This window comes from Gorilla gorilla, chromosome 8, assembly GCF_029281585.2.
Source record: "Gorilla gorilla gorilla isolate KB3781 chromosome 8, NHGRI_mGorGor1-v2.1_pri, whole genome shotgun sequence".
Classification (NCBI taxonomy): Eukaryota; Metazoa; Chordata; class Mammalia; order Primates; family Hominidae; genus Gorilla; species Gorilla gorilla.
In genome coordinates, this window is record NC_073232.2 from 11985338 (window position 1) to 12004615 (window position 19278).

At 48.2% G+C, this 19278-nt stretch overlaps 1 protein-coding gene across 5 annotated transcripts; it reads right to left on the reverse strand.

Moving 5' to 3' along the window:
• Positions 1 to 4778: 4778 nt before the first annotated feature.
• Positions 4779 to 19243, reverse strand: LOC109028623 (uncharacterized). Of its 5 annotated transcripts, XR_010135140.1 has the most exons (4): positions 18578 to 19203; positions 10126 to 10529; positions 6049 to 6185; positions 4779 to 5427 (listed from the first exon to the last, which is right to left on the reverse strand). XR_010135140.1 is itself a non-coding variant. In XM_031015329.3 (2 exons), the coding sequence occupies exons 1-2, from the start codon at positions 18829 to 18831 to the stop codon at positions 18146 to 18148; spliced, it is 324 nt and encodes a 107-aa protein (XP_030871189.3). In that variant the 5' UTR covers positions 18832 to 19243; the 3' UTR covers positions 17129 to 18145. The 5 variants fall into 5 exon arrangements, 1 of the variants encoding a protein (XP_030871189.3); XR_010135141.1 differs by lacking the exon at positions 10126 to 10529 and having other exon boundaries at positions 4804 to 5427; positions 18578 to 19208; XR_010135142.1 differs by lacking the exons at positions 4779 to 5427; positions 6049 to 6185 and adding an exon at positions 6308 to 6482.
• Between the last annotated feature and the right edge of the window lie 35 nt (positions 19244 to 19278).

Below are 19278 nucleotides of genomic sequence, written 5' to 3' on the forward strand. Positions count from 1 at the left end.
CTCCAAAACCCTTTAGAGAAGGTATGCTCGGGCTCCAGACAGTTGGCCTGGTTCTTTGGACAAAAGCGGTGAATTGGTCCTCTCTCTCTCTCTCTCTTTCCCCCTCTCTCTGTCCTTCCCTCCCTCCCTCTATCCATCCCTTTCTCTCTCTCTCCCTCTCTCTCTGTCTCTCCCTCCCTCCCTTTCTCCCTCTCTATCTCCCTCTACCTCTCTCTCTCTCTCTCTCCGTCTCCCACTCTCCCCATCTCTCTCTGTCTCCCTGCCTGCTCCTCTCTCCCCTCCCCGCATCCCACACACATCATGGTAGAAACGCCACTTAGTATCATCCCACATCCTCTGTGCCCATCCTCATCTGCCAACCCACCCTCTGATCTGTATACTGGTCCCTGGTTTATTCTGTCCACCCGAAAAACCTCAGCCCTGCAGGTAGAAGATGCTGCTGTTCTATTTCCATGATGCCAAATGCCTAGAAATTAAGGGAAAAACCCATTCACCAAAAAAAAAAAAAAAAAAAAAAAAGGACCTTATGGAGAATCCTAGCATTTACTTCTGTTATACTCCTTTTTTTTTTTTATTTCTTTTTTTTTAGGGTCTCAGTCCTGGGAAGCTCTGGGATGAACATGGCTCCTGAGCATAGACACCACCCTGACAGAGGCTCGTGCGTGTTCAGCTTCATCCTCGGAACTTTACACTCACGCTTGACTCACCCCACTTTGTGTGTCTTTTTTTTTTTGGCCTGACTTTAAAAAAAACAATCTGAGAATAAAGCGTAAAAAGAAAGTTTCTGAATCCTTAACTGAGGTCAAAATCTTGGAGCGAAAGCCAAAGATGCAGTGGGCAAGAAGCCCGGGGAATGGGGGGCGCCCCCCAACTCAGAATCAGTCACCAGTGGGGAGAAAATCCCCGAACCCAGAACCAGTCAGCAGTGGAGAGAAAACCCCCGAACCCAGAACCAGTCAGCAGTGGAGAGAAAACAAGAGCTTCTATGTGCGGCTCCCTGATGAGCACTTGGAAAGCAAATGCGTTTCGGCCCAGAAGAAGGTCAAGTGAGGAAATGCCCTAAATGGGGCTTATTTCTTGTCCAGCCCTGAAACTGGGCTGGAGGCCCCAGGCAGGAGAGGGAGGGCCAGGCCCTTTCAGGCTGTCACCACAGAAAATGCTGATGGACCAGGAGGCTGCAGAGTGAGTCGACCTTCCTGCCCTCTATGCAGAGGCCCAGCCCTTGTGAGTGGACCCCGTCACTCCCTCTTCTTACTTAGTCTGGCTACTGTTGGCATGTTAAAGTTGGTGATCATTTTGAACATGAGTGCTAAACTGAATTTTGTTAATTCTAATAATTTATCAAAGCATTTTAATATTTCTAGGAAACAGAATTACATTGTCCTCAGAATAATTTTGTATTTCTTGTTAATAATAACAGTCCTTCAGTCTCCCTGCCTTCCCACTGGGTGTGATCGCATCTCTGCTAATGTGGGGCATGAGAACGGATGCCAGAGGCAGACCAAGCAGTTCAGAGGCTATAGCAGCAATTTATTTTTATTTTTATTTATTTATATACATTTTTTTGAGATGGAGTCTTACTCTGTTGCCCAGGCTGGACTGCAATGGCGCGATCTCGGCTCACTGCAACCTCTGCCTTCTTGGTTCAAGCGACTCTCCTGCCTCAGCCTCTGCAGTAGCTAGGATTACAGGTGCCCACCACCGTGCCCGGCTAATTTTTTGTACTTTTAGTAGAGACGGGGCTTCACCTTGTTGGCCAGGCTGGTCTTGAATCCCTGGCTTTGGGTGATCCACCCATTTTGGACTCCTAAAGTGCTGGGATTACAGGCGTGAGCCACTGTGCCCAGCCCATTGTGGCATCTTAATCACAGAGCGAAGAAGGCCTGGACCCAGCACGAAGATGATGAAAAGGGGGAAGAGCAGCTGTCTCACCTACGGTGTTGCCAGGAGCTTCCAACTTTGAACATAAGGGACACTAAGTAGCTTTCCCAATAAAACAACTGAGATGTTGGGTAAAACCTACAAAAATACATCTTTGTAAGTGCACAACTGGGCTGGCATTGAAGGATGGAATCCACAGCAGTCAATAAAGAATTGGCAGGAAACAAAGTGGAATTTTTTTTTCTGTTTAGACAGTTGCACAGAGGACAGGGCATCAGAAAGAAAACCGGATGCCTCTCCAAAATTAGGTTGGAAATCTGATATCTTAGACTTAAAATAAAAGCCCACCTTAGAGCAGGAGCAGCAAGGAGAGCACCTGTCCCTGCACTGGTGCTGGGTGGAGGGAAAACCACTGACCCTGAGAACCAGTGAGAAACAGTCCTCCAGGAGTTCATGCTGGAAGACATCAAGAGCATGGGTCAAATTGACGTGGCACCAGGTGGCTGCTAGCTTCACCTCTACCCCATGTGAGCGGAAAATCCTTGCTGAAACAATGCAACTCTGTCCTCAAAATATCTCTCCACATAAAATTCCAAGGAAGATAAGTCCAGGTGCAAAAAGTTACAAAACATAAGTAAACAAAGTACTGTGGATACATCCAATAATTCAAGAAACAAATTCAGCAGAGCCACAAAAATCCAAAAGGTGGAAAAGATCAACTGCTGGCAAAGTATCCACTGCTGTTGCAGCTGTGAAGAGACTGTATTTCATAAAAAGCTCTGTGGCCTCACATTTGCCTTCTCAGTCATGTCCCCCCAGAAATGCCCTTACACTGTCTTGTCCAAGAGACACATATGGGGCAAGAATATTTAGGCAGTGATTGTAGAAATAGAAAACACCTGAAAGCCATCCAAATACACCTCTATCAAGGAAAATGTTGGCATAGTCACATTGTGGAATATTATACAACAGTGAAAATGAACTGCAGTTAAAAGCATCAACAATGAAAAATTACAGTGAACAAAGGAAATTACTGAAAAATACACTGCTATTCCATATACAGTACACAAACCATATGACTTTGCTTAATAATATACACAGAAATGATAAACCTTATGAAAAGCAAGACAAACATTAACACATGAGTCCTATGTATGGGTGAAGAAGGGAGACCCAGATGATCAAGGAAGGGCACATTGTAGCCTTTCAAGACACTCGATGCTAAAGGATGACGACATCAGTGCAATTATTACTCTATTGGATTATGCATTCAGTTTTGTTCGTTTCTTTGTTTGTTTTTGAGGTGGAGTTTCGATCATGTAGCCCAGGCTAGAGTGCAGTGGCGCGATCTCAGCTCAATGCAACTTCCGCCTCCCAGGTTCAAACGACTCTCCCGCCTCAGCCTCCTGAGTAGCTGGGATCACAGGCGCCTGCCATGATGCTCGCTAACTTTTTGTATTTTTTTTAGTAGAGACAGGTTTCACCGTGTTGGCCAGGCTGGTCTTGAATTCCTGACCTCAGGTAATCCACCCACCTCAGCCTCCCAAAGTGCTGGGATTACAGGCATGAGCCACCATGACTAGCCAAGTTTTATAGACTCTTATGTGTCATATATTTCATAATTAAACATAAAAAAAGCATTTACTGTAGTTTGTAAATGAAAGAGCAATAAAAAATGTTGCAAACTTTTAAACATAAAACCTGTCGTATAGCTCATAGTGACCCTCATATCAAGCTGTGGTAAATTCCAAGTGTATTTCATTGTAATTATCTAAAAACTAGGTGAACAGATGAAAAATTGAGTTCAGTTTTAAAACAAGATCATAGGCCGGGTGCGGTGGCTCACGCCTGTAATCCCAGCACTCTGGGAGGCCGAGGCGGGCGGATCACGAGGTCAGGAGATCGAGACCATCCTGGCTAACACGGTGAAACGCCATCTCTGCTAAAAATACAAAACAAATTAGCCAGGCATGGTGGCAGGTGCCTGTAGTCCCAGCTACTCGGGAGGCTGAGGCAGGAGAATAGTGTGAACCCGGGAGGCGGAGCTTCCAGTGAGCCGAGATCGTGCCACTGCACTCCAGCCGGGGTGACAGAGCAAGACTCCGTCTCAAAAATAAAAAATAAAAATAAAAAAATAAAACAAGATAGTAAGATAATGTTACTGGTTGAAGGTGTCCAGGTTCTTGGCACCTTGAACAAAGAATCGGACGCAATGCACAAATGGAGCAAGGAAAAAATGAAGCAACAGAAGCAGATATTTATGGAAAATGAAAGCACACTCCACAGGGTGGGAGGGCCCGAGCATGGAGAGACCGTTACTGAAGTTTCTGGGGTTTAAATACCCTCCAGAGGTTTCCATTGGTTACTTGGTGTACACCCTATGTAAATAAAGAGGATGAAGTAAAATTACAAAGTCATGTACTCGGTGTACGCCATGTGTAAATGGAGAGGATATTTCCTGTCATAGCCCAAGAGTTTCCATTTGATTTAGTTCTCCGAAGTCAGGGTGAATCGGCCTTATGTTCCTGCCTCCAGACCCTTTTCTCCTGCCTCCGTGGAATGGATGGCAGGACATGGAAAAGTGTTTTGTCCAAATGACATGTCCAAGGGCACTGGCAGCTGAAGACAAGAGGGAACCACTTAGTGCCACGGAGGAATGCCCACCCCCGTCTCCACACTGCACAGAACAAAGTGAGTGTCCTTGTCCTGAACCCTCTGAGGTGAGTATCTTGCCTCAGTGCTTTCATGAAACCCTTTTTTGGAGAGATTCATTCTCTCCCCTTCTGCAGCCACAAGGCAGCAGGGATAGCCCCTCTCAGGCTGAAGTTCTTCTAACAAAAAAGAGAATAAAATAATAGAATTAATGTAATGAATAGTAAAATAATGAAAATGAAACTTTTTTTTTTTACAGAAGCAGCTCTGGAATTTCATTTATTGGCATTAAAAGCAGAAAATGGGCCTATAGAGCTCAATTTAATGGCAAATATTAAGGAAAGAATAAAGACTCTGCCTAATAATGGTGACATGAGCTGTTCATATTGTCATTTTCTCTGGGACCTAATATGGGGGAGGAGGCGGGACCCTGTGTCACCAGGCCCCAGGTGATTTTCACACTGTTTCTCCAAATCACTGCAGCCTCTTCCCTGCTGGTCCCTTGATGCTGCTGCTGTGCCTGGCGTCCTGTGTGACAAGAGTGCAACAGGGCGCTGGGCACCTTGGCAGCTTCCAGTGGGATAGGCCTGCGGCATTCTGAGCCTGAATGCGGTGATCACCAGGAAGTAAGGAGACACAAGCAGGAGGGGTTCCAGGATGGAGGGGCCACTTCTCAGGGATCAGTCTCAGGCCCCAGTTGGGAAGGATCCCCTTTCAGGACAATGGCTCCAGGCCGAGGGCAACGCTGTTTCTGTGCGTCCTGATGACTGACCTGCGTCCACAGGGAAGCGTATCTGGGCTCCTTTTTTCCAGGCTGTGTTGGGAGCACCTTGAAATGGGCACTGGTGGATTTCAATTCCAGCCTTCCGGAAGCCATTCCAAATGGAAACTGAGCTAAGGGATGTAGGTGGAGTAAGTAAACAATTTTAGGTCCCAAACAACAGTTTTCAGATACAATATAGTGTGCAGGGAAAATAAAGCCTTGGGACCCCAATTCACAGCCAAAAAGGCAAAAAAAAAATTAAGCTGGAAGCTGAATCATGCAAGAAACTGCCTTTCCTTTTGTTCCTAAGCAGATAGCTACAGATAAAGGGTTACATATCTCCACAGGAAGCTGGTCTATGTTCACATTATCTTACTTACAGGGCTGATTTACCACATGTGAGATGAAGACATAGCTGACCATCCCCATCTGCTCTGTTTCTCTTACAACCTGAGGATGACCACAGGTTCCCTCTTTCCCCTCCAGCCCACCTTTCCCCTCCAGGCCACCCTTCCCCTCCAGTCCACCTTTTCCCTCCAGCCCACCTTTTCCCTCCAGCCCACCCTTCCCCTCCAGCCCACCCTTCCCCTCCAGCCCACCGGTCCCCTTTAAATACTGAAGCCCTCAAAATCATACTGGGAGGAAGGCACAGACCACAGACTGTTTCCGTGATTCCATGTTTTTTCCTTCCGAGCATGTCCTTAACCTTGGCAGAATTAACTTTTAAACGGATTGAGATTGGTCTCAGGTACCTTTTGGTTTACAATCGCATGCCTCAGCCAGCGCACTGCTCTCTGGCCTTTGTCCTCTTTTACCAAAGGAGGAGGGTGGATTCCACAATCCTAAAACCCCTTCAGCTCTCCATAGGTTTCTGGGAGGACACAGTTACCTAAGAGATTAGAGAGAGCATCACAAAAATATAAGCAGATGATGTGTGTCAGTTAGGGTTAAGTTTGGCTGCATAAAATGGAAGACTCAAGCTAACAGAGGCTTACACATAGAAAGGTCTGTCTTTTCACATGAAAGGAATCTGAAGGGAGGCAATCCTCCCCTGTGCACTGGATCTGTGATCTTATCAGAGAGCCCAGCTTCTCCTATCATTCCCTCAGGCACTTTGACTGAAGGTGGTTGTATCTTCTAGATCACCTCATGCCCCAAGATAGCAGCTTTGTTCCTGCAATCACAGCTGCATTCAAAGCAGCAGGAAAAAGAAAAAAAAAAGCCATACTCAGTAGTTGAACTCCTTTTAAGGAGTCCTTTTGAAAGTCGTGCTCAACAATTCTACTTATATCACATGGGCCAGAACGGACCCACATGGCCACATGGGTGCACAAAGACAGCCGGGGAATGAAGCATTTAGCCAGAGCCTCAGTCAGAAGAGGAGGAGGAAATGGATGTTGAACCAACTGTTTCTGTCACATGGTGTTTTAGTTGAGCTTGGAAGGATGAGTGGGTTATTCACAGACGTGCTTGGAGAGAGACACAAGCAAGGATCGCTGTGGAAGAAGCATGCCGGGAATTTGCAGGATACAAAGATTCCCCCCACCACTGCAGAGTCTTCTAGCTAAAAACTCAAGGGCTTCTGAATTATTTCCATATTGTTTCTTTCTAAATTTAGAAGATTTACAATTCAATTATATATAATGCTAAGACATTGTCTTCTTGGAAATAATTCAAAAACAACTCTGTTTTTGTTTGGAAAGAGAAACCTAAGACCCACATGGAGGGGGAGGAAGTTTCCAGCTTCCTGGAACACAATGCTGGAAGGAATTCAGGTGAAATATTCCATGGCCTTCTGACTGCTCTCTGGTGCCTGTTGTGAAGTCTAAAAGCTGTGATGCTCCCAGGGAATGGCTATGGTCTGAAAGCTTTTCCAGGAAAGTATCTTGAGTTGGGCTACATCGTTAGCTCCCTGGTTCTCAGAAAGAGCCTTCTTGAAGTCCAGAGGGCACTTAGATAAGACAGACTACATGGCACTTGAGGTTTCCTCCAGACATCTCTGAGGCATCAGAAGCAAGGGTCAACAACTCGGTGTAATAGAAACTTTTAAATGGATCAAATATTAGGATAGAAGGAGAAACCTTCAAAATTATGCCTATTATTTAGCACTTTATCTGCCACAAAGCAAAACAAAGTGTAAACTTCTCCCTGCAACTGTGAGAGAAGGGGATCCTAAAACATTTTGTCTAAGCCTGTTTTCTGCTTCCCTTAACAGAGTACCTGAGACCGGGTAATTTACAAAAACAGAGATTCACTTCTCACAGTCCTGGAGGTGGGAAGTACAAGGTTAAAGGGTGATCTGGCAAGGACCTTTGTGCTGTCATCCCACGGGAAGGTGGGAGGGCAAGAGAGCATGAGGGAGTAAGAGGGGTCAAACTCACTTTTGTAACAGACCCACCCGGCGCGGTGGCTCACGCCTGTAATCCCAGCACTTTGGAAGGCCGAGGTGGGCAGATCACGAGGTCAGGAGATCGAGACCATCCTGGCTAACACAGTGAAACCCCATGTCTACTAAAAATACAAAAAAATTAGCCGGGCGTGGTGGTGAGCACCTGTAGTCCCAGCTCCTCCGGAGGCTGAGGCAGGAGAATGGTGTGAACCCAGAAGGCGGAGTTTGCAGTGAGCTGAGATTGCACCACTGCACTCCAGCCTGGGCAACAGAGCGAGACTCCATCTCAAAAAAAAAAGCAAACAAACAAACAAACAAAAAACATTAATCCACTCATGAGGGTGAAACCCTCATGACCTGATCACCTCTTAAATATCCCTCCCCTCAGCACTACTGCATGAGGGGTTCAGTTTCCAACACGTGAAATTTGGGGGACACTTTCAAACCATAGTAAGTAAGAAATGGCAAAAATAAATTACTTATACAGTGTTTATCACTAGGAATAAAGTATGCACAAAACATCATTTATAGTCTATATTCACTATAATATGTTGTGCTCTATTTTCATGTTAATTCATGCAAAAAAAAACAAAGAGAAAGATGTTCGAGAGAGGTATTAAGAAACAGCACCATAACCTTTAGAAAAACTGAGAAACTGGTAGAAGTAATTGTTTTAAAAACCTTTTTTATTTGCTGCTTGTTTGGAAGTCAGTGGTGACATTTCAAGGAGGAGTTGTCATTGGGAAGGCAGACTTCAGGAGGCTTTAGTAAGAGTGCGTGGGGAAGACGGGGAAGGAAGGAGGACAGGTGACTTAGAAAGATTCCTGGTGGTGATTGGAAGTGCAGAAATAGAATGGTGACTTCAGGGAGAAGCAATTCAAGGAATGTTGAGCTTTTGCTTCTCTCTGCCTTTCTCCCCATCTCTCTTTCCATCTCTCTCTGCCTCTCACTTTGTCTGTCTCTGTTTCTCCCTCTCTGTGTCTCTCTCCTGGTTGCTCTGTCTCTCTCTGTCTCTTTTTAAGACTCTGTGTTTGTCTCTGTTTCTCTCTTCCCCTCATCTCTTACTCCATCTTTCTATGTCTCTCTGTGTCTCAGCTTCTCTGGCCCTCTCTCTCTCTCTCACTCTCCCTCTTTCTGTGTGTGTGTGTGTGTGTGTGTGTGTGTGTGTGTGTGTGTCTCACTCTGTTGGTTTCTCACTCCCACTCTCCATCTCGCAGCTCTCTGGTTTCACTATGCAAGCTGACTCTCCCCACCTGATGATCCAGTGGGATTAGCAGGAACCGGGTGGACCGCCCCCACCACCCACATCCTGTGCCCATCCATGAACTGGGGCACAGGAGAGGACTGATCTCCCTCCTCGGCCTGGCTGGACACGCTGACCCTCAGGTCCACAGGCAGTGGAAGGAGCAGTTCCTGGAAGGTGAGAGTAGGTTCTGTGGCAGATGGAAGAGACAAGTATGTTGAGCAACAAAAGTGATCAGCACTTGGTCTACGGTAGCAGGAGCTCAGAGGTGAGGAATCTTAGGGCCTTAAATGAGTGGCCCACTGTGGCAAAAACTTTTTTAAACAAAAAAATAGTCAGCCCCTAAGGAGTGTTCCAATGACCACCTCTTAAGCAATACAATTGACCCATGAACAATGCAGAGATTAGGAGCACCAACCCACCACGCAGTCGAAATTCAGCCAATAACTTTTGACTACCCAAAAACGGATTGACCGTTACCCAAGAATAGCCTATTCTTGGGCAAAAGCCTCAGTGATCACGCAGATAATTGGTTAACACAAATTTTATATGTTATATGTATTGTATAGTGTATTCTTACAGTAAAGTAAGCTAGAGGAAATAAAGCAATCCTAAGGAAAATGTGTTGACTATTCATTAAGTGCCTCATCATAGAGGTTCTTCTCCTCATCTTTGCATTGAGTAGGCAGAGGAGGAGGATGTGGAAGGAAAGGAGGAGGGGTTGGTCTTGCTGTCTAAGGGGTGGCAGAAGCGAAAAAAATCCATGGGTAAGTAAGTGACCCATGCGATTCAAACCCTGCTGTTCAAGGGTGAACTGTTTGAATAGGGAAGTTTTGAAGTGACCTCTTTTCTTTTCTTTTTTTGTTTTCCTTGAGACAGGGTCTCACTCTGTTGCCCAGGCTGGAGTGCAGTGGCTCGATCTTGGCTCACTGAAATGGAAGTGACCTCTTTTCAAATAGGGCATGGCCGGGAAAGGGGGAGGAAAATGGCAAAGTCTGCCCCACAAACTCAGGACCAAGATCCCTAATTTCTTCCCCTGGTGAGCGAGGCTCCCATTCCCTGGACCACAAAGTCTATTTGGGTTCGAAGACCACCTAGGCTCTGGGCTTGGCCTTCCAAGACAAGAGGGTACCTGGGCCCTCCCAAGAATGCGGAGCTGTCTGCCCCGGACGTGTGACCGCAGCTCTGATCCTGTACCTGGTCTGAGCTTCACTGCACCAGTCACTCCTCCTCCTGCAGGTGGACCCGGCCGCAGGCTCTAAACCAGGCAACACGTGGTTGTGGGTGGATGTCCTTGCAGGCAGAGGAAGAGGTCGCAGCTTACATAAGAATCTCAAAGTTGACACCCAAAAAAGATAAAAGCGCCTGCCGGATGCTGGCATATACAACTAACGAGGATAATGCTCTGGGTGTACACCCTGGCACACTGGAAGAGCATTCTTGTTCATGGTGGTAGTTTCAAATATTTCAGTGAGTTTTCCCTTGAATGCCTCAGCCGGGAGCCATTTCAGTTCCGCTCAGGCAGCAAGGGAGCTTCAAGGACTCGTAGTTAGGAATTCAAGCTTGTACACAGCGACAGGTCACAGGTCCGTGGAAGATACCTGTCAACCAATATTCAGATTTAGCATTCCATAACTGAGGCATAGGGCATCTCTGACCTCATCTGACATGGCTAAAATCATGATTCTTTTTCTAACTGGGAAATTTATGTAACTTATTTGCCAATAAAGAACCATCTCTCTCCCCCCATTTTCTGACATAACGCTAGTCATTAGGGAAATGCTCTGACGATATTCATGAAAGAACAAACCAATGTCTTCTGCTTTAATACCACCGATTTAACACATATGACTCTTGCTGCTTCCATATGACACTAAAAGTATCAGGAGTGCCAGGAAGTCTCTTTAATCGTCATTCTCCAAAGTGCTCAGGAGACGAAGTCATTCTGTGAAGTGGACTTCAGTTGACACCACTGAGAAAATGTCCTAGAGAAAGTAAAACTTGTAATGGCATCATACTTTACAGAAATAATGCAAACTTCTTTCTTTCCTTTCTTTCCAGTTTTTATATATTAATTTTAATTGGTTCAGGGCAACCTGTTTCTGCATCAAAGTCTTGGGAAGCTTCCAGCTGTTTTTATTTGTTTTTTTTTTTTTTTAGAAATAGAGTCTCACTGTGTCACCTAGGCCAAAGTGTAGCAGTATGATCACGGCTCACTGCAGTCTCAACCTCCCAGGCTCAAGCAATCCTCAGGCCTCCACCACCTGAGTAGCTGGGACAACAGCTGTGCCACCATGTCCTGCTAATGTTTTACTTATTTATTTATTTATTTATTATAGAGACAGAATCTCGTTATGTGGCCGAGGCTGACCTCAAACTCCTGGTCTCAAGCAATCCTTGTGTCAGCCTCCCAAAGTGCTGAGGTTATAGACATGAGCCACGGCACACAGCTGATTTATTTTATTTTCTCAGAACTCTATGCAACCTGATTCTGCATACTTAAGGAAAAAGAAGCCAGACAAAGGTGGAAGTAGTTACACACAATGTGAGCATCATTTGGCACTTAGACAAGAGAGGCGGATTATAAAAATAAAAGATCCACATGTCGCAATTGGCTGTGGGCTTCGATATGGACTCCAGCACTTTTTATTTTTACTTTTTTGGGAGATAGTGTCTCACTCTGTTGCTCAAGCTGGAGTGCAGTGATGTAATCATAGCTCACTGTAATCTCAAACTCCTGAGTTCAAGTGATCCTCCTGCCTCAGCCTCCCAAGTAGCTGGGAATACAGGTGTGCCATCGCTCCAGGCTAATTTTTTTGGATTTTGTAGAAACGAGGTCTCCCTGTGTTGCCCAGGCTAGTCTCAAACATCTGACCTCAAGCAATCCTCCTGCCTTGGCCTCCAAAGCGCTGGGATTATAGGTGTGAGCCACTGTACCCAGCCGAGAAACCAACCCCACCTGTTTTCTATATAAAGTTTAGCATCTAGATACAAAGCAAAATACTTTTTAAAGATCAAAGAATCTGCAGGGAAGCTGGTGGGAGGAGAATAGGCTGAAGGCAGCGTTTTCTGATCTACAGTTTTGCTTATTCTTGAACTTTCCAAAGTCCCGAAAGAAGCAGAAGGAAAGTGAGAAGAAGGGAGGAAGAGGCAAGAGGAAAGGAGGATGGTTGCCCCTCTGCGGTTGCATATTAGCCCAAGGCAGCTCAGTGGCTGGCAAGGAAAGAAGGAATGAAACCCCCAAGGCCGAAGGCAGAGTCAGAGTCCTGGGTCCAGCAGGGTCTGGAGGGGAGGAGGGTGCGGGCAGCCAAAGACCCTCCCGCTAGCACTGCAACCTCTTAAATTGCTTACGCTTTTATCCAAATTTGATGTGTCTGCGTTTTGTAGACTTCCAAAACAAGTCACTTAGGGTAACCCAAGCAGGAAGGGGAGGATGATAGGAGAAGGGGCCCCACCTGATGCTGCCCTTCTGGCTTTTATCCATTCCTGGGAATGACGGGGGACGCCCCTATGGGAGATACAGTGGCGTGGAGCAGCAGTGGAGAATTCCAAGTCCGAAAAGCAATTGGCATTTTAAAGGAAAGTAAGAAATCACCCTGAATATATGAAATACTGGGAAAAAAGGTTGTTACTGATAATTCTCAAGAGACCACTCTGGTGAGATTGGGTTTCTCTGGGGATGTGTCGAGCAGGGTATACGTACTGAGTGGGCACCTCCCACCCACCCTTCAGGCTCCTCCCTCAGCTCCTGTCTCCTGAAGCAGTCAGAGGGCAGCTCCGGTCCTCACCTCCTCTGAGTGACCCGCTCACTCATTCACTCACTCATTCATTCACTCACTCATTCAGTCACTCATTCGGTCACTCACTCATTCATCACTCACTCATTACTCATTTACTCATTCACACCCTTTTACTCAATCACGCATTCATTCACTTTCACTCAGTCATTCACTCATTAACCAATTCACTCACTCATTCACTCATTCACTAACCCATTCACTCACTCAATCACTCATTCATCACTAACCCATTGACTCACTCCCTCAATCACTCATTCACTCACTAACTCAATCACTCATTCACTCACTAACCCATTGACTCACTCAATCACTCATTCACTCACTAACCCATTGACTCACTCCCTCAATCACTCATTCACTCACTAACCCATTGACTCACTCACTCATTCACTCACTAACCCATTGACTCACTCACTCATTCACTCACTAACCCATTGACTCACTCACTCGATCACTCATTCACTCACTCATTCACTGTGGGGAAAAGAAAGAGAGACCAGATTATTACTGTGTCTGTGTAGAAAGAAGTAGACATGAGACTCCATTTTGTTCTGTACTAAGAAAAATTCTTCTGCCTTGAGATGCTGTTAATCTGTAACCCTACCCCCAACCTTGTGCTCCCTGAAACACATGCTGTGTCAACTCAGGGTTAAATGGATTAAGGGCTGTGCAGGGTGTGCTTTGTTAAACACATACTTGAAGGCAGCTTGCTTGTTAAGAGTCATCGCCACGCCCTAATCGCAAACCACTCCCTAATCTCAAGTACCCAGAGACATAAAACACTGCGGAAGGCCACAGGGACCTCTGCCTAGGAAAGCCAGGCATTGTCCAAGGTTTCTCCCCATGTTATAGTCTGAAATATGGCCTCGTGGGAAGGGAAAGACCTGACCGTCCCCCAGCCCGACACCCGTAAATGGTCTGTGCTGAGGAGGATTAGTAAAAGAGGAAGGAACGCCTCTTTGCAGTTGAGATGAGAGGAAGGCTTCTGTCTCCTGCTCCTCCCTGGGCAATGGAATGTCTCGGTGTAAAGCCGATTGTATATTCCATCTACTGAGATAGGGGAAAACTGCCTTAAGGCCGGAGGTGGGACATGCTGGCAGCAATACTGCTCCTTAAGGCATTGAGATGTTTATGTATATGCACATCAAAAGCGCAGCACTTTTTTCTTTACCTTGTTTATGATGCAGAGACATTTGTTCACGTGTTTACCTTCTGACCTTCTCTCCACTATTATCCTATTATCCTGCCATGCCCAATAATGATCAATAAATACTAAGGGAACTCAGAGGCCGGTGCCGGCGTGGATCCTCTGTATGCTGAACGCCAGTCCCCTGGGCCTCTTTTTCTTTCTCTATACTTTGTGTCTCTTTCTTTTCCAAGTCTCTCATTCCACCTAATGAGAAACACCCGCAGGTGTGGAGGGGCAACCCATCCCTTCAATTCACTCCCTCATTCACTCACTCCCTCATTCACACACTCAGCCATTCACTGACTCACCCTTTCACTCACTCACCCATTCACTCATTCACTCACTTATTCACTCACTCACTCATTCCCTCATTCATTCAATCATTCACTCATTCATTCATTCACTCACTCATTCACTCACTCATTCACCTCTTCACTCATTCATTCACTTCATTCACTCACTCATTCACTCACCCTTTACTCATACACGCACTCATTTATTGACTCATTCACTCATTCGTTCATTCACTCATTCACTTGTTCACTCACTCATTCACTTGTTCACTCACTCATTCACTTGTTCACTCACTCATTCACTCACCCATTCACTCACTCACTGGCTCATTTGCTCACTCACTCATTCACCCACTCACCCATTCACTGACTCATTCATTCACTCATTCACTCATCACTCATTCATTCCTTCGGTCACTCACTCACTCATTCACTCATTTATTCACTTACTTATTCACTTACTCACTTATTCACTCACGCATTCACTAAGTCATTGATTCATTCACATATTCACTCACTTATTCACTAAGTCACTCGTTCATTCACTTACTTATTCACTCACCCATTCACTCACTCATTCACTCACTCACACATTCACTCACTCATGTTCACTCATTCATCCACTCATTTCACTCACTCATTTACCCACTCACTCACTTACTCCTTCACTCATCCACTCACTCACTCATTCACTGACTCACTCACTCACCCATTCACTCATTTACTCACTCATTTGTTCCTTCACTCATTTACTCCTTCACTCACTCACTCACTCCATTCATTCAGTAGCACCCATGGCAGGTTCACTCTGTCCTGGGCTCTGCTGTTGCCCTGGGCCTGCAACAGGGAATAGTCAAAGATCTCTGAATCCACAGCATTCAGAGTTCAGCAGGGGAGCCTGTCGAGAAGCCCAGCAGATAGGTGAAATGCCCCACGTGTGACACGCATGAGGCTGTTTTAAGAGAAGCGGGGAGGGAACAGGAGTGTGCATGGAGCCCGAATTTCTAAGAGGGTGATCTGGGGAGGCCTCACCATGCAGGAGACCTTGCAGGACAGACCTGAGGAAGGTGGGCAGAGTGGGTAGGGAGAGGAGGGCCCAGGCTGAGGAAAGAGCAGGCTGGGCCTGAGGTTGTCGGGTGCCCACATGGGTCTCTGGGCAGCACTAGGATCTGATGGACCAGTGGACAGGCCAGTGGGCCATGTGTGGGGCCTGTGACTCCCAAGTCAGCAGAGGAGATGCCTGAATTACATCCTGATAGGTTCACCCTGACTTTGAAGCTGAGGACACCCGAGGCATGGAGGTGGGGGCAGAGCAGGGGATGGGGAGGGAGCCTGTGTCGGTCCAGGTCACAGGTGGTAGCTTGGCCCCAGTGGCTCCAGATGCAGTGAAGAGCCAGGAGGGACCTTCCTGAGGGACTTGGATGCCAGGGTAGAGGAGCACTGCAAGGCTTCAGCCTGAGACCCTGGGAGGATGGGGTCACCAGGAGCAGAGGTGAGGAAGACCGAGGGGTGGGGGGTTGCGTGGGTGTGCAGAGGCCTAAGCTCAGTTTGGCCCCTGCAGATTTGAGATGCCTACTCCATGCACAGGCAGAAACAGCAGGGGAAGGGAAGAGGCTGCAGCTCAGGTAGCCCTGGTGGTGGAATGTGCAGCCCAACATGCCAGAACACGGGGTTATGGTGCCCTCATGGCTAAGAGCTGCTTCCCTCCTGGGATGGCAGGACTCCTTTAGGGCACATGGGCAGCTACTGCGCTCACCGCAGAGGGGAAGTGGGAAGGGCATCTGTCCCTATGCATGTTCTCCTTCACCTTGTCCTAGGCAGGTCCCAGGCAGCACCTCCCCTCCCAAGTGGCTCCCCGTGGCCCCTGCCCCTAGTGTTCACAGTCAGACCCTCGAAGAGGGCTGGACTCAGTTGCTCACTTCTAATGAATAGAATCAGGCAATAGAGACAGCGGTCTCTCCTGAGATTGGATTGGGAAGGGCTGCAGGTTCCGTCCACTGGAATTCTCCCCCTGGTTCTTGACATGTGCTAGTTCTGGCAAAGCCAGTCACCTGCCCAGGGCAGAGGGCAGCCTGAAGCTGATGCCAGGGACAGACTGGGGCCTTCAGTCCAACAGCCTGCAAGCAACAGAATCCTGCCAGCAACACAGGAGTGAGCGTGGAAGCAGCTCCTCCCATGATGAGCCTGAGCCTTCAGAAGACACTGTAGCCCTGGGCAGACACCTGTTGCAGCCACAGAGGGCCCCTGGGGCAGAGGACCCAGTGAAGCCTGTCTGAACTCCTGGTCCAAGGAGTAATCATTCCTGTGGTATAACTGTGTGCTGGTGTGGGCCACAGTTAGCAGTAATCTGTCAAGGGACAATAAAGAACAAACACACATGTCAGGTCCTACTGGGTGGAAGCTGTACAGTCAACAAGGCATGCAGTATCCTCCTCTTGAATTAGAAGATTCATTGCTAAGGCCAAAGATTAAACAAACAAACAAAAAATCTCTAGTTGTAGCACCATTAAAATACACGACTTGAAAAAAAAAAAAAGAGCCATAGCTATGCTTTTCCATCTTAGCTACAGGTATATATAAATATATGTTAATTCCTTGACTGACTGAGCAATGGGCCAAACTCATGAGAATAGATGTGTGAGGATGGTCAGTGACCACCCTGAGCCCAGCCCTTACATACAGACAAACTTTTGAACATAATCCATAACCCTGGGGGTCTGGACACTCTACATTTATTGTTTTTAATTAACTATTTCTATTCCCCAAACAATACCTGTTCATTGGAGAGAAAAATGGCATTACCTATACTAAGCAAAAGAAAGGAAATAAAATGCTCAGAAACATTTACATATGTGTGCACACTCACACACACACGTACACGCACACGTGCGCACATGCAAGCACAGGCTCACACTGTGTCCAGGCCTGCCTTTTCATTTATTTGTATGACCTGAACATATTTCCACGTCAGTCGACACATATCTTCGTAGTGGTAACAGCAATTAAATATTATTGCAGCGTATATTTTTAACCATCATTTATTTAACTCGTCATGTTTGAACTGTTAGGTTGTATTTATTGTTTTCTGTATTACAGACGACTTGATGACAAATGACCAATCCTCTAATGTTCAATATAAAAATACCAATTGTATAAGGAGATAAGGGGCATTTGGCTAAAATAAAATTCAGTGTGCCCCACCTTCTCCACAGGTAATTTGCTCTAAAAAGGCATGAATGACTAAATTGGCCCTTCTATTCTCCAGCACAGATCCTGAGCCCAGCGGTGGGTGCAGGTGCTTAGAGCCTGGCTCTGCTCTTCTGCCGCCAGAAGGCGAAGGGCACCCAACTGCCACCTTAAGACACCCAGGATTCTCCTCTCCTTTTTTATTAATAGAAGAGTGCTCAGGCTCAGCGCATGAGAGCGGCGCTCTCTGACTTTGCACTTATCAGAGTAACCTAGGGGGCTTGTTTAAAAATACACATTCCCTGGCTGAGCTCCCAGAAATTGGACTTCAGTGGTTTAGCGGGAGTGTGCATAGGCCAGGTGATTCTGAGGACCAACAGGGGTTAGGAATTGCCCCGTTAATTCTGGCCAAGGGAGAGATCAGACCATCCAGCTTTGTCCGCAGCAGATTTTTCCCCCTCTTTTGCAGTGAATATTTGATGCTCAGAGGGATGAGCCCCAGGAGGAGGCACACATCCAAGAAAAATCCATGCCTCTCCATCTTTTCCGCAGGATTGCCCTAAGGCGAGCCGCTCCTTTGTGATTCCTTCACTTTCCCCGGTTCATAGAACAGGCCTCTTCTTAGTCTGTTTTGTTGTCTCTTATCTATTCAACAAACACCCACTGCGCAGGACCATCTTCCGGTGAGCCGTCGGGTGGGGCCGTTTGGGAGCCCTTCTTCGTGGGTGAGCACTGAAGGAACCGGGGCCCTATAAGCTCGTGCTTCTATGGGGGCTGCCCCCTCTCCCATCGCAGGGTAACTGGCACCAGGCTGTTAAGCTGTGTATGGGCAACCGCACAGCGCATTGGATGTGAGTATTTCAGTACGTGGAGTTGGCCAGTGGAGCCGGCCGAGGTCAGGCAGAGCGTACAGCAGCGCGCGTGTCCGTGGGGAGGGAGGGTCGTCCCGCCTCCCCGCCTCCCCGCCAGGCCAGTCCTGTTGCGCCTCCTCCTGCCCCACTCTGAGTTTCCAGCGCCCAGGCCGGGGAGCCGCCAGGGCGTCTCTGAAGGTCGCGCCCCGATACCTTCCTCCACCCCACGGCTTCTTCTCCCCAAGGGCGGGGCTGGGGGCCCAGGAGCACCACAGCCCCCATGGGCCCGGGAAACGGCAGCTTCGTCATGGCCCAGCCCGCCGCGCTCACCTTTTCCCACCACCTGGAGGATCCACTCTCCGTCCGTCCTTCCCGACCTCAGGCTGCAGAGGAAACCTGGGGCGGGGGTCGAGGAAGCCGATCCCCGAGGCTCCCAGCGCCGCCCCAGGAGGAATCCTGCGGGCCACTAGAAGCTGTGCGCGCGGCCGGGCTCGGCCCCCACAACGGCCCGAGCGGCCGGGCCTGCCGCGAGCCTCCGCGTCCAGGTGGGGTCTCCGCGCCCCCATTCCACCCCTCCCCGCCATCGGCGCTCCCCGCAACTGCGGGGTTTCCACCCGCCCCGGCGCTCGCGCCCACTCACGGTATCCCTCGCCCCCCCAGGAGATGCTCCCGGCGTTCTATCCCGCCCCGCCCTGGCGCGCCCCGCAAACGATGTGACCCCGCCCCCCTGCGGTCTCCCCTCCTCCGGACGCTGCCCCTGCCCCACCTGTGGCGCTCCCGTCATCTCTAGAGCCCCCAACCAGAGTCCTCCAGCCCACCCGCGAGGCTCGCGCACCTGCGATGAGGCCCCACTAGCAGGGACCCGCCCACCTGTGGCGCTACCCCTGCCTCTGCCGCCTCCGGCACCGCTAGCGCGGCCCCCACCTACGACGACCCCCGCGTAGGTGCTCCTGCCCATACCCGCCCCAGCCCCGGCCCCTGCCCCTAGCCGCGCCCGCGCCCCCTCCCCCGCAGCCCCTCCCATACGCTCG

Coding starts and splice junctions, on each gene's coding strand:
- LOC109028623 (XM_031015329.3), bottom strand. CDS start 18,831: ATGGCGGGGAGGGGTGGAATGGGGGCGCGGAGACCCCACCTGGACGCG. Junction 18,216..18,577: donor CCTCCAGGTGGTGGGAAAAG/GTGAGCGCGGCG, acceptor GCCCATACACAG/CTTAACAGCCTGGTGCCAGT.